This window comes from Chionomys nivalis, chromosome 4 (assembly GCF_950005125.1).
Source record: "Chionomys nivalis chromosome 4, mChiNiv1.1, whole genome shotgun sequence".
NCBI lineage: Eukaryota > Metazoa > Chordata > Mammalia > Rodentia > Cricetidae > Chionomys > Chionomys nivalis.
Genome location: NC_080089.1, coordinates 98,962,890 through 98,978,021, shown reverse-complemented (window position 1 = coordinate 98,978,021; position 15,132 = coordinate 98,962,890). Strand labels below are relative to the sequence as shown.

The 15,132-nt window shown below is 49.7% G+C and overlaps 1 protein-coding gene across 1 annotated transcript in view; it reads right to left on the bottom strand.

Moving 5' to 3' along the window:
- Window positions 1–14,028, bottom strand: part of Ky (kyphoscoliosis peptidase) — a 38,199-nt gene extending 24,171 nt beyond the window's left edge. Inside the window, exons 1-3 of the mRNA XM_057766298.1 lie at window positions 13,856–14,028; window positions 10,924–10,986; window positions 7,385–7,447 (exon numbers count right to left, since the gene is read on the bottom strand). Of these exons, the coding sequence (XP_057622281.1) occupies window positions 7,385–7,447; window positions 10,924–10,986; window positions 13,856–13,991 (262 nt within the window). The 5' untranslated portion in view covers window positions 13,992–14,028. The remainder of the gene's footprint in view (window positions 1–7,384; window positions 7,448–10,923; window positions 10,987–13,855) is intronic.
- Between the last annotated feature and the right edge of the window lie 1,104 nt (window positions 14,029–15,132).

Here is a 15,132-nt window from a genome sequence, read left to right as displayed (position 1 = left end):
CAATGAATTAAAAGAGTACTCAAGAAAAAAGAATTCAATTTCTACTCCAGGAGTGAGACTGGGGAGTCGGGACACCCTCTGCCCTGTTTTCCCTTTAGCCTGTATTTTCCTGATTCAGCCCGTGGGCAGGTATGCGAGCAGCTGTGAGGTTAATGGCCAGGCATACATGGCATGCATAGTCTTCCTCTCCCTCTGTCTCTCTTTCCTCTCTCTCCCTCCCTCTCCATCTCTCCTGCTGATTGTTCCTAGACAGTTCTTAAGAGTATATGATAGAGTAAAAAGACCAAAGCTCCAGCTTTCTGGCTAGAGGAAACAGAAGTGGCGGTGAAGGCAGACTTCAGGGTGTAACTCCCTAAAGTTCTCACTCTGAACTGGCCATGGCATGGTGCATGCATGCATTCATGCATGCATGCATGCATGCAGGCCCTGCAAAGGCCACCACTTAAAGCTACTCTGCAGAACACCCAGGAAGATCTCAATTTGAGAAAGAAAAGATACTAACTGATGTCAGTCCCATGACAACCCACATTTAACCCAAAAACGTTAAAATGACACAACAGCCATGCTCTGGAAAGTAAGGGCAAGACATTTTGAAATAAATGGAAAGACACAACACTCAGCAAAAAAAAAAAAAAAAAAATGGAAGATGTCAAAAACCAAGTGAAGATTTTCACACTGAAATAGAAGACAGGTTACAATGTTCTCCAGGACAAAGGAAAGAGCCAGAGAGCAGTACACAGGGTCCAGTCTGAACTCTGGGAAAGCCAATAGCACTTCAGGGACCGTAGGACCATAGTTAGAAGTCCATTGTTCATGTCACTGACATCTCAATTGTGGACAGAAAAGTATCTGAAGAATAACAAACCATTCAAATTTGACAAAAGACATACACTTACGGACTCAAGTTTAATGCGTCCCAAACAGAATAAATAAAAGAAGATTCAAGTCCAGACATGATATAATCACACCAGTAAAAGAAACCCTCCTGAAAGTGCTGAGGGTAAGTGATACATTATATCTCGGATTGCTACAGATTTTTTAAAAATCAGAAATAAAGTCAAAAGGATATGAAGTCTTTAATAAACTCTGAAAGGAATTAACCATCTCTGTTCAATAAAAACACTATGTGAGAATGACATAAAGACATTTTCAGATACAGTGAATCCAAGACACTTTGCTCAATGACAGGCCTACTCAGAGCAAGGAGCGAATCAGAGATAGAGAAGTATTATAAAAGCGTGGGGAAGAGCCAGCTTATCAAGATGTGACAATGTCAAATATATATTCACCTGAATATAAAGCTTTAAAATACGTGGACGAACACTCACGGAATTATAAAGAAGAACGGACAAGTGTACATTCTAGTCAGAGGTTTCAGCGCTCCTCTCTCAGTGATGGAAGCGACCAATAAAATGAAAATCGGCCACTGAGGAGGAGTATTAAGCAGCCTCGTCAGGTGGCGTGGCCTGTGGAGGTGTGGAGAATGTCACATGCTGGTGGTGGAATACACATCATGTCACGTGTTCATGGGGTATTCGCTAAGATTCCCGGTGTGTGGAGGATGCCCTGCACTTCCCAAGTGCTTTGCCACGATAAACATCAGGACAAAGACATCTTTGTTTGCTTGTTTTTTTCAAGGTAGCTCTGACTGTCCTGGAACTCCCTCTGTAGACCAGGCTGGCCTTGAACTCATGGAGATCCACCTGCCTCTGCCTCCTGAGTGTTGAGATTAAAGGCGTGCGCCACTGGCCAGTGTGGATACAGGCATCTTTAACACTTTTCACATCAGTTTCTGTGGGTAAGTTCTCCAGCTTATTGAAGGGAGTGGGGATTTCGTAAGGCTTTTATTTGGCACTGGCCAGCTTTCCCATGAATGGTTCCATTGATCTGATTCCACCAGTGGGGTAGGGGATGATGCTCCCTCCCATTCTTGTTGTAGTTGATGGCAAAATTGCTCCCACTTTGTCTTTTTCCCAATGAGAAGTGTTTTGTTTTACTCCTTGAACGTGGGCAGCCCTCACGAGTTAGTATGGCCAGTTAGCATGCGGTGGAAGCCGGGATACTATTCAAGGTTTGAGTTCAGCTGCGGAGAGGCTTGGCAATGCTTGCTTGCACCCTTGGCATCCCTGCCACAGTGCTGTGTGTGCACCAGACTGTGGGTGAGAGACCACAGGGAGCAGAGCAGGGCTGCTCAGGTGAGGCCATCTGAAACCAGCTGGTCTCCAGCCAGCTCACCAGCTGACAGCCAGCACATGCTCCAGCCCAGCCAAGAGCCCAGATCAGCTGGGGATGGCGTGGACAGTGATCGGCCGGCAGACCTGTAGGCTTGGAAGGTACCAGCGCCACTAGCAGCTGAGCCCCGTGGTGGTGGATAACACAAACATGTCTGCTAAGCTCACTGGCATCCGCTTTCATAAATCCTTTAAATTTTTATTAACGAAGAGTACCTTATTGTTTTATGTACTTCTTTAATTTTTTAGTGTAGTGGGTTTTTAAAAGATTTTATTTGTTATTTAAGTTTGTGTTTTGTGCTCTGACTATAAATATACATACACACACACACACACACACATATATTATGCTTCCCTTTGTAAGGAAGAGTTCCCTTTATTAATCCTTTGTTAAATATATTGCAATTATTTTCTTTTGTGGAGAAACAATATTGATTTTCTTATGTACTCTTAAAGTCTGCTTTGCATGCCAAAGAGACCAAAAATAGGATGTGTTCTCCCAAGACCAAAAGGCTTAACATTCATTTAAAATATTTAATTATTTATTAACTAATCAGTTAGTTAATGTGTGTATCTGTGTGTGTATGCATGTGTGTGCATGTGCCTGTATGTTTGTGTGTGTAAAGTCTGAGAGAGGACACCAGGTATCCTCTTTCTCTCTCTACCTATTTCTTTGAGGCAGGGTCTCTCCCTAAACCTGGGGCTTGTGTTTTGTCTAGGCTGGAAGACAGCAAGACCCAGAGAGCCTCTGGCCTCTGCCAGTCTCGGAGCTGGGTTACAGGCCTTTGAGAGGGTGCCTGACTTGTCACATGGGTTCTGTGGTCTGAACTCTAGTCCTCATGATTGTGGAGCAAGTGCTCTTAACCTCTCAGCCCTCTCTCTAGCCCCACATACAGCTTCAAAGTATAGCATCTAGCGCATTCAGTGCCAGTGAACACTGGTCTTGTGATCGTGTGTGGTAAAGATGCCTGGTATTTCAGAGTTTGGGGCACGAGTCCATTCTGGCCAGAGGATCAGAGCCACCATCACTCACGGTATTCCCTTGTGGGCCAGGCCAATGTGGCCTTATCACTTTCTCATGCAATTCTTTCTGAAGTGTTTTCCAAGGTCATGTGTGGTCACAGATGTCTTAGGGAAGATGAAGTGTGAAATGCTCCCCCCCCCACATTCTCTCTTTTGTGGGCAGTCACCCAAAGTGCTTTCAGCCCCACAGTAAACGGGCCTGTCTGATCCAGGGTTGTTTGGAGATCGCTGGGCAGAAACGACCTCCGTACCCTTGAAGGAACTGTGAAGGGGAGCAGCTCGTTGGCCTGGGGTGTGACAATGAGGTTGACATTTTTCCTAACTTAGGTACACCCAGCCACTCCCCATTCAGCCATGTTTCTTTGTTAAGAAACAAATCCCTGCTGAGGCCCCCTGGGGCCGATGGGGAGGGGTCTCATGTTTATAGGGTGGGACTGTGGTCCAGCAGCTCTGTCACCATCTGGGCCCCCTCTCTTCTCTCTGCAAATCTTCACTCTGTCTCCTGCCCAGAACCTGGCTGCCCCTAGGCTGTGCTATTGTGTTATTCCGAATGCAGTCAAACTCTCACCCTGAGTCTGGAGTCATGTGCTCCCCCTGCCCCCCCAGAGATTGAGGAGAGCATCTGAGAGACGTCCCTTGATACCCCAGAAATGGCCTGGGGTCCTCACTCTGTGTCAAGATGGACAGCATTCACTAGAGAGGGAGATAGTTTAGATCAAATGAAACTCAGGTTTTAATAATAAAAAAATAAAAATCCTTCCCCAGCTCTCATTAGAGAGAGGCATGGTCTAGGGCCAAACTCAAGTCAGCTAGATCACAAGCAGATGCCAATCACACTGACCTTCACCACCAAGCAACCGACCTTAACCACCAAGCAACTGACAAGGAGGCCTGACTGGCCTCCCTCAATGCACTCTTCCCCAGCAATTCATTTGCCATCCAAATAACCTTCTGAAACTGCAGCCTTGGGCATTTAGTAAAAGCATTTTAGGGATTATTTCTTGCTAGTCCTATGAAGTGGATTCCAGGCTGCCCCCTTTCTTAACAGTGCTGGCTCTCTTTTTCTCTTTCAAAAACAGAGATGCACAACAGGGTACCAAGTCTATGTGGGCACTGTCCTGGACCTGCCATTCACCCAGTCAGGTGGTATCTCCTACACGACACCTATCCTAATGGCTCTAGGTTTTAATCGGTATTTGTCTAAAGGCTTAATTTACTCAGAATACCTAATGTGGGCCTGGTAAGTGGGTTTTGTGTTGTTCATTAACTCTGACTGATTGGAAGTGGTTGCCTGGAGCATCGATCAATTAACAAATACTGCCAGGCAAGCATGTGTGCATGGGTGTGTGCATGCATGCACGTGGGGGTAGACAGGTGTGCGGAGGAGTCCCAGGACTTATGTTAGACGCTCGGCACCATTGAATCTTTTTACACGTGCTGATATACTCACAGCCTGGACATACTTTTATGTCACACTGACAGTCAGGAAAATCTTAGTTAAAGCATCTGTCATCTTAAGGGCACTCTCAAACGAACCATGCACAGCCACATCTTCCAAGACACATGCTCTCTGCATCCAGGCTGTAGTAGTTGGCAATCAGTCAGCTGTGTAAGCTGGGAACAAGCATGATGGGTGTGATTTCAAAACCGACTCCTCAGCCACAACCCCGAGGGACTGATGTCACAGCGTCTCCAAGCAATCTCGTTCCTGTCATCCACCTCACATGCCCACTGTGGAGCCATCTTCCACAGCCTGTTTGTTTTCAAGGTGCTTTTCATCACCCGCTGTATAAAATCTACCACTGAACAAGCTGCTGAGCAGGGGCAAAGCTGAATCTTTCTGAATCAGGGCCTTGCATTTCTCGCTGGGGTGGGGCAGGGATGTTGTATTCAGCCTACTAGAGAGGTCCCTGTCTTGCAGGGGTAGGACAGTGTGGTACAAAAGTTATGTCCACTTGGCTTTGAGAGGTACACAGACATGCTCAACTCCTGGGTCTGATTCGTTCTATCGAGTTGCAGAACTTCAGGCAAGATGTTTGGATGCTCCTGTGCCTGAGTTTCTCCATTTTTCCATCCATAAAGTGGATCTCATTTTTGAGAGGTGGTAACTTCACATAAATTGTGGCTGAGGGGAAGAAACGAGGAACCATGAAAGGCGCCTAGCTTCATATCCGGCACACCCCTGGTGTCCTACCTCTGGTCCATGCTGTGATTGCACCTGCCAAGAAAGCTTGGGGGACTGACAGGGTCTTTCCCTTCACGGGGTTTTTCCTCTTTCCCTTGGCCACAGCCACCCACTCTCCGCACCAACCAGACACATGCCCGCCTATGGTGTCTTCACGCCAAGGCTTCTAGCTAAAAGGCTCTCCCCATATGCCCTTGTGTTTTCCCTGCTGCCTCTTTTTTTCATTCAGATGTTATGTCTCAGTTATTGCTAACTTGTTCTCTTTTCTCAGGGGTGGGGATGCTGGAGATCAGACCAAAAATCCTCATGCATGCTAGTCGAACGCTAAGCCACACCCCAGACCCATCTATTCTGTTGACAATTGTTCCTTATTGTGAATTTTTAGGTTACCCACGCAGGCTCTCTGACTGCAAGGGAGATTTTGTAGAAGCGCCTTAACTATAGATCTCAGAGTGATTATTCTGGGCTATTTGGTTGGGCCTTAAATGTGACCACATAAAACTTTATAAGAGGAAGAACTGCCTGCTTATAAGGAGAGGAGGTGATGTGATAATGGAAGCGGAGACCGGAATGATGGTCATAAAGCCAAGGAATGCTGGCAGCCTGTAGGAGCAGGAGGCAAGAAGTGGACTCCCTTCCAGTGCTTCAAAGGTCCCAGCCTGCCGACACCTGCTTTTTACCCAGAGGAGCTGACTTTGGATTTCGGACTCCTAGAAGCTTAAGACAAAAATCTTCTTGCCATTCTTAGCCAATGAGCTAAAGGAGACTGATCTATAGCCTGCCCCTACCATCCCTCCTGCTTTAATTTCTCCATCTGCTTTGGTTTTGTTCCCCACATGAGATAATGGCCACCCATTCATGAGCTTTCTAACAAGGTATCTCTGTCATGAGCATTGGGCAGCCAAGTCAGTATCAGAGATGTATTATGGCCTGCATTGCTACTTGGGCTTCAGGTACTTGGGCACGCCTGTGTCCCTTGGGTGGTATGGCATAGTTTCCTTTGTTATGGCATCAGCAATGGCAGCCAATTCTTTGGGCTGAGCCTGAGGACCTTGGGTGGTATGGCATAGTTTCCTTTGTTATGGCATCAGCAATGGCAGCCAATTCTTTGGGCTGAGCCTGAGGACCCCCGCTCCCCCGGAGTCTTCTAATCAGGTTCTCTTCCAGCAGTAGTTTTGGAACTCTCACTTCCATCTCATGTTCTCAACTGCAGACTCAGCCTGGCCAGCAGTGCCCCTCCCTGCCTACCATTTCCAAGCACCCAGAGCAGTACTGGGAAAGCGAGGACACTCAAGGAAGGAGCAGGTGGCTTCACCTTGCTGCCGCAGACTCAGCACTAAGTGGCATGCTTCAGCAGGCTCAGCTTCAGCAGAGGTCAAGGAACCTTTGTGACTCAGGATAAAGGAGGACTTGGATACTGTGAGCCAGCGGGGAGATTGGTTTCCAGGGAGCTGCTCAGCTGTGTGAAGGTTAACAGCTGAGACCTTGCTGGGGTTGGAGGGGAGGGTACCAGTGAGCTGGCCTTGATTCTCGCTGGATAACCATCCTAAGCCTTGGTCTCCTCATCTGTAAAGCAGCGGGACTGTCACCCAGGTGGGATTGCTTTGATAATTCACTGTGTATACCGACTGGGTCCCAGACACATGCCTGGCACTCACTGAGTGTTAGCTGTAGCTGTAACAATGGCAGTGATGAGGATGGGGTTCCATGACTCAGGGGCTTCATTTCTTGACTGAGGGGAAGGGGAGAAGGGAAGACTTGGACCACATAGCTTCTCAGTTCTTCCTCTGTGATACCGGCAGACGAAAGGATGCTCTAACCTCCGTGGATCAAAGAGGAGTTACTCCCTATAGCCCTATCTCCATATCCTGTGTTCTCTAACTGGGGCTCCAGAGCCAGGCACACAGCCACAGGAGATATGACAGCTAGCAATGAGTCTCCTTACCTTGGTTGTCATAGGAAGTGATGACCTGAGGCTGCTGAAGGCATTGCTTCTCTGACAAGTTTCCTATTTAAGAAAGACAAAGAAGGTGCCAGTGACCACTGTGACCATGGTCTAATGTTCCCTGGTTGGGGGACAGAGGGACCTGGGTGCACCCGATACAGTTGTATGCTGATGGGGGCCGAGCCTATCTACAGGCCTGGTCCAATGGTGCACACTGTCACGGTGTGCACGTCTCTGAGCTAGCACAGCCATACTCCTGGGAGTCCACAAGTGCACACCCCTGTAGCAGAAGCCTGCCCAAGCTGGGGTTCACTCCAGTGGTCTTGTGAAACCACCACTTCAGACTTTTGACCACAATTTCCAAAGCATTTTCTCACACACAGATGCCTGACTGATCGCCACACCTTTCTGTGGAGTGGGCTGGGAGGTTACAACACAGTACTTGAACTCTTAAGTTTCCCAGCTCCTAGTTCATCTTCCTTCTGAGGAGCAAAGGCAGCGACTTGCCTCTAGCCTTGAAGACAGGAGGATACTCAGTTTGGTTTTGTTTCACCAATATTACAGGACGCCCAACGTGTTTGAGTTCTCTGTACCCACTGGGGACATTTACAAGTCCTTATAGCCCATAGGGTCAGTATAGATGTCTACTTCTTGCTACAGGTCATCATGGGGACCCATGGTCTTTTCTATCTATCCTAGACATGAATTCATTTCTGCTTCATGGCTGCTCTGTGGCTGTTGACTGTCCCTACGGAGGCAGACTCCGAACTCTTCTTCATGGATGTAGGAAGAGTCTAGGGAAGGTCTAGGATTAGGGCAGAAGGAAGTTCCCGCACCACTGCTCCCTTTACCCTTCACTATCTCCGTCTTGCTCACTGTGAGCCTCACTTCAGGGGAACCAGTGGTTCAGCCTGGGAACTAGCATATCTCTAGGGCTGCTGTCCTCAACAGTGCAGCCAATCATCTAGGCCACTCAGGGCTTCTCATGCCTACTCATAACAGAAGTTGGTCAAGGTAGGTAGGTGAGGCACTGAGCTGGACGAGACTTGGGATCTACACAGTAGGGGCTTGCCTCAGAGAACCTGCATATGCCAGCCTTCTCCCACGAACAGGTTGAAGCCAGGTCCCCAATGCTTCCAGAACACGGTTGAGTGAGGCCAGATCCACTGTCATTGTGTGCCAACGTGGGGTGACGTGGCATTGCTGGGCTGGAGCTCTAGGCCACCTAGGCGAGGACAGGGAGGCTGCCTTTCTGCGGGCATGGCTGGCTGTACCTCCATGAGGAAACAGGAGCTGGGAAGGGAATCCTCAAGGAGGGTGATTGGCTGGCACAGCTCCGGTGGGGTATTTATAGTCAGGGCTGCACAAGTGGTTTCTCTCTAGCTGTAGGGCTGTAGGGCACTGGATACTGTGCTGCTAGGCAGACTTCAGCCAGGACCAAGGAGAGCAGCCAATCACAGCAGGGGAAGCCCGTTGCTGGGCAAGCTATGGAGAGGGGTGGCTCAGCCCAAACACCTGCTGCTCCCAAAAGTTTGGAGTGTTCCAGGCTCCCCACCCTTCCTCTCACCAACACCCAAGCCCAAGGAATATACAGGGTGGCAACAAGAGGATAGATGTGCCCCCTTTGGGTCAACACCATGTGCAGCCACATTTGTGCACACTCTGTCAGCACACGCCACGGGGCAACTTCCCTCTGTGATGAAACTCCTCCAACTGCCAGGGCTGGGCAGCCTGGTGGTTACTGGGACTGGGTGACTGGGGTACTGACAAGGCACCTATGAGGCAAGGTCAGTTTCAATGCTAGTGTCCTGAATCCTGATATCAAAAAACATGGAAAGAAGCAGTTCTCTTTCCCCTATGATGCACACCATTTAAAATGTAAACGAAGTCTTCCATCGAAACTACACATATTGGTAGGATGGCCGAACCATCGTGTTTCCTGGATTTAGGGCTTCCAGAGACACTCTCAGGAGCCTAGTATTTATACCACATCTTCAATCCTGAGATTTTTTTGCAAGGATTATTTAAATCACCCTCTGTGGACTGATACCGAGAACCCCAGAGTCTTTTAGAACTGTCTTGAGAGTTGCTTACTATTCCGTCACTTTTCCCAACCTCCCAGCCAACTGTGAAGATGCTCAAAGCAGAAGACATCAGTATTTCCTGAAAGGCACTAAAACGGTTGCCAGGCGACTCATCCAAGGCAAGAGAGCGCTGCACCCACAGGATTTTCTCTTTGCATCCACCAGTGGCCCGTGTTGTTCACTCACATACTTACACATGGACCTAGCAGGCATGCGCACATGTTCTGGGCAGTCATTCCAAAGGCTTCTCGCTGGCCCACAGCACTTTACTGGCTATGATGTCAATCGTCAGCGCCCCAAGTGGAGTCTTTCCCTACAGCTCAGCTCCAGTTAAGGAAGCCTTTGCGTGGCTCTGTTAGCCAGGCCACGGAAGCATGAGTTCCCTAGCGGGTGTGTATGCGTCTCGAAGATGATTCCTCCCTTTGAACAAGGTAAGGGACACGGGGAAAGTGCAATCATCTGAACACACCCCACAAGGACAGGGTTCTGGACCCTCTTGTTATCCAGTTAATCTCCAACACTTACACACTTGCGCCTGGCACAAAGTAAATGCTAAAGACAGTGGTTGAAGGAATAGACATGGATGAGTTTAGGTTTGTACTTTGCTTTTCCTTTTTGGCATTGCCTGAAGGCTGACAAAGCAGAGTCATTCTCTCAGTTGTACTCTTGTCTCCTCCTTTGTGGAGGGTCAGTCGTATGATCCACGGCCCACATGGCTGGGGTCTGATGGAGCTCCTGAACCACGTTCTGGGAGGAGAGGTCTGATTCCTAGCAGAATTCTGTGTTCCCATCATTCATATTATCATAGATGGGTTTCCCCCCAAAGCCAGGGTAATCAGCCTCTGAGGGACACAAGGTCCACTATATTTGGCTCAGCCTTCATGTTCCAGAAAGTTCCGGGTCATCACAAATGAGCACTGCCTGGACCCAGACAGAAGAGGCGTTGGAAATGAACTTCTTATTGTATTGTGCAGCCCAGGGAAGTAGGGCAGTAAGAATCTATAGCACCCTTGACTAGTTCTTTCCAGGCCTCAAGTAATACTCTTTTAAGGCAGGCCACTATCCTAGTCTGTTCAGAAACAAACAAAAGCCATTTTAAACCTGTGTGGTTTTTGTGGCATGAGCAGCCCTGCCTCTGGTGGGAACACACTCACTACCCCAAGCAAAGCCAAATCTTCTCTGATAGCCCAGCCAGCAAATAAATGGGTGCTTGTTCACCACAGTTTTTTTCTTTTTCCAGCTGCAACCTCCAGAAAAGCAGGACCCCTGATGCCAGGAGAACTTTCCAGACTCACAGTGGCCTAAAGGCCTGGCTGAGCCGCAAGCAGCCGTCTTTGCTCATTGATTAGACGTTAGGGGCAGTTTCCCAATGAACACAATCCAAACCTTCCAGTTATTTTTCAGGGTATTGAATTATAGAAACTGAATAGAAAACAGAAAGAAAAAGAGATTTACCTTGAAAGCCGTTTCTTTCCAATTCTTGCCATTTCCGAATTCCATTTCTGACACCTTGGGACCCTGTGAGATAAGGACTGGCAATGAGGCTCTTTGTGGAGGGGGCCCTAGGGCGAGTGCCATGCACCGCTGTACCATCTACAGACCCATCTGTCTTAAACAAGGCTGGTGGGGACCGATTCTCTCAGGATCTGAGATAGGCTGCCCTTGAATGTGACACATTTGAGGAAATGAACGCGACCCCTAAATTAAAAACATCTTAAAAATGTTAGAATGGTAGTTTTTAGTGATGGTGGGATTGGCTATCAGGATTTTCCTGAAGGAATTTTTGCTATACAAATGCCCAATACTCATTCCCATGCCTCCAGCACATAAATACGAAAGCATTGCTTTCTCTCTGCTTTGCCTGCCAATTTCTGGTGTGTGGGGGGCGTCTTGAAGTGGGGCGAGAGAGCATGGGACAAAGACTGCCCGTCCCTGTTTGAGTGGAAAGTGACAGTTGCCTACTTTCCCAGCCTCCCTTGCAGCTAGAGTATGGGCCTGTGTGGTTGAGGCATGGCCCATCCGATGCACCTGTGTTCGGTTCTGGACATGATGCAACGCAAAAGGGAAGGGAGGCTCTCCCCCTGGCCGTGGCTGGAAGTGGGAGCTGAGAGGTCAAGTTCTTGGCACAGAACTGACGCATGTCCAGGCAGTAGGAGCCACTGCAATAGAAGCAAATTTCTGGTGCAGGAAGAGTGTCTGATGGACCTTGGTGGCTGCAGAGGGACCATCACAAGATCAGCTCTGTGGCATGCTTGGTGGCAGTGTTCCCGGGAGCTCTGTCTCCAGGCTGGCTCTTTAACCTTTCACCCACTCAGAAGCCCCCAAGTCTTCCTCAACCTCCCCCCACTCCCCTGATCTTTTCTGCAAAAGTCTCCCCACAGTCTGCTTTGTGGGGAGTGTTATTTTAAGGAAATACCTGGGAGAATGCAGGACTCCCAGAGAAAAGAAGAGACACCCTGCCAGTTTTGCGGCCTACACCCCTGGCGACTCTCCTTGCCTTTGTGTCCCTCTGACTCCTCTCTGCTGCAAGGCCACTGTGGCTGCCTTGTGACAGTAATGGAGCTTTATTCTCCTCTGACACAGGATTCAGGCCTCTAGCTGCGCGTCAGAGAGCAACTAGCTTGCAGGGGACAGGAAGAGACATCTGAAAGTCAGCAGGGCTCTTTTGGGTTCTTGCACACTTGTGCAAGGCCTCCGGACAAGGACTGTGACTCCGTGCTTTTCTCTCTCAGTCTGTGTCCCAAAGTATGGGTACACACTGGTCAGTACAGGCTAAGGCTTCCAGGGTCTGCAGACCTTGGGGACTATACTTTGGTATGGAATAGCGGACCTGGTTCTCTCCATTGTGCGGCATCTTTAAGAAACCTTCATTGGGAAAAAACTTTGTTGAAAAATACCAGTGCCTTTCAAGTAGGGGTGTTTTACCCTTGACTTAGGGCCAAAATATGTATACTGATCTGGGATCATGGGCATTTTTGGTAGGCTTCGGGTACCTGGAGGGCAGTCTTGATATCCAACACTTCAGGGCTTCTCTCTTTACCCTCTCAGGTAACTTTAGGACAGATATGATGCAAAGGGACTCTACTGGGCAGTGAGGACTACCCTGACTCAGAACTGGGCCTCACTTGCTATACACGGGGAACTGGGCCTCACTTGCTATACACGGGGAGTACGGTCTTTCGTACTGTGTTACACGCAGCAACAGCCACCTCATTTCCATCAAGAAGCAGAGGACATTTTCTTTCTCCTCCAAAGACCCTAAGCAGGTCTACCGCTTTCTCCCCGAAGCAAAACAAAGAACTAGAAACTTGATTAAGCTAAGCAACTCCTGTGCCCACAGTCCTCAATACATTCTAGCTGCTGTGAACACTCTCAACCTGGGGCTTTTCTTTCCCTAACTGCCGGAGCTATATCACTCTACAGCCTGGGACCACTGGTGGGTCAAGGCCGTCGCAGGACGACCGGATGGACAGTGGGTGTCCCGTGTACACAGAGGCCTTGGAGCCAGAAAAGCCAAGACAAGGCGTCCCGAGGAACTCTGAGCTGAAGGGAGAGGGTGAGTCAGCAGCCATCTTTCTCTGCTGTTGCCGTACATCTCTCCTAAAGAAGCGGCGCAGGGTTAGCCTCGGAGACCCTAAAGTTAGCCGCAGAAATTTACTTTAAGACCAGCGCCATGAGGCCCGCCACGCTTCTCAGGGATTTGTCACCATTTATACTCTATTCAACTTGTGTATACGGAGAATAGAGGGGGATCCCGCTTTCTGCAATCACCCCATAAGCTTTCCCTTGTCAGTTTTCATTTTCGCATCAAGTCTGCAGAACAGTAAAATTGAAGCTAAATTCAAAGTGCGATCAGGAGACGTCAAACTCACTGCATCGTGCTCCAGCCCATATTCTCTTTACCCATTCATGCCTTAAATTTGTTGGAGGTTGGAAGGGTTGGGAGGGGAAACTGAGGCTCTGAGTTATCTCAAACTCTGACTCAATACCAAGATCCTTTGGGGCCCCTGGTGCTCTATGGAGTTCAGCATTCTGCGTGGGGACTAGGCCTCTGCAACATGTGATCAGTCTAAGGCCCTGGCTTTTTCCTGCAGAGCGTTTTCCAACGTGGTTTGCATACTTCAGGGAATAACGGGAGGAAACGGGCTTCCGATACGACAGAGCACCCATAGTCCTGCATGGGAAGTCAACCTGGGACAACCACCGCGCGGCTGCCGCTGCTGTGCGTTGCCAAGGGACACCGGTGCTGTGGCGTCCGGGCACAAGCAGCGGTGGGGAAGAGGCTTGGGCTGGCCTCGTTCGGGGCGCCCCCCGGCGGGCAGACCCCGGGGCCTTGTGGTTGAGGTGCCCCGGGACCTCAAGAGGACCTGGGCCAGGCGCGCGTTACCTCCTCGGTTTTGCAGCAGCGCGCTCGGGTCCTCTTGAGAGTCCAATTGCGTGGTTTGGGCCGCGCGCCGCTTCTCAGAGTGCACGATGAGCAGCATGTCGATGGCCACGGCGTTGCTGTCCTTCTTCAGCTCCATGGTGCCGCCTCCCTCCGGGCTCGGCGCCGTGGCTGCTCGCGAGGCTGCCTGCACTGCAAATGGCCCCGTGCTCGCCGCTGCCTGGCGCGGGAGAGGGCGAGGGCGCGGGAGAGGGCGCTGCCCGGCCGCCAGGTCCGCCCGGCGCCGTGTTTCGCTGACTCTGCCAAATTTACCATTAGGACCCGCCCGGGAGGGCGCTACCCTCCTGAAGTGCTTCTAAGTCACCTTTGAAAGAAAATCCCCAGGCCGGCCCTGAACGGCACCCAGTCCACACTTTGCAGGATTTCCGACCCTTACTCCCGTGCAAAGGAAGTTCAGGTCCTGGGCTCCAGCAAAGTTTTCTCCCTTCAGCTGACTTCATCTCCACCATCAAAGAGAAGTCACTGGCCAACCCCGAAACTTCAGATCAGAGCTGGATTCGTTTTGGAAAAGAAAGACAAGGAGCTGAAGGTTGAATTGTAGGGTGTGCAAATGTTGGCCATGCTTTTAGCCTTGATCCCTTTGTTCCCTTAGGTGGATTAAAGACGTTAATAGCTCTTTTTGTAGGTTGAGGTGTTATAGTGAGGCCCCCATCTCCCATTGACGGCTGGTTCATGGGTCGTGTCCACTGGGCATCAAACTCACAATCATATTTTGCCCAAGATGGAGGTCTTAAAAAAAATCTCCATTCCTTTGGGAAGACTAGCTCTTGCCTGAGGGGAAGAGAGGAGGGGGGGAGAGAGAAGAGGCCAGGGAACTGGGAGCTGCCTGCGGCTGTTAGGGAACGGGACCTGAGAACCCCTTCTATTTTTAGCTAGGCCTGCCCTGCCCAGCCAACAGCGACAGGGCATTTGGCTGGAGGTCTAAGGAGTGTTTACATGGGTTTCTGCCTGGGAGCCTTTGGCACCATACTTCCACCAGGTGGGCGACAATTCCCCAATTTGTGTTTACACAGGTGAAAGATGCCACCTCTGCATGGAGGACTTGCCCTGTAACCCTGTCGTGGTATACGGCTCCTGAGAGCTCTGGACCTTGTCCTTGCAACAGCCACTATCATATAAGCCGTGTTCCAGCTCCAGTTCCATCACTTGCTGGCCCTGTGACCTTGGGCCAGCCATTTCCCTTCATTTCTCACCATCGGGGCATCGTTGGGGTAATAAAA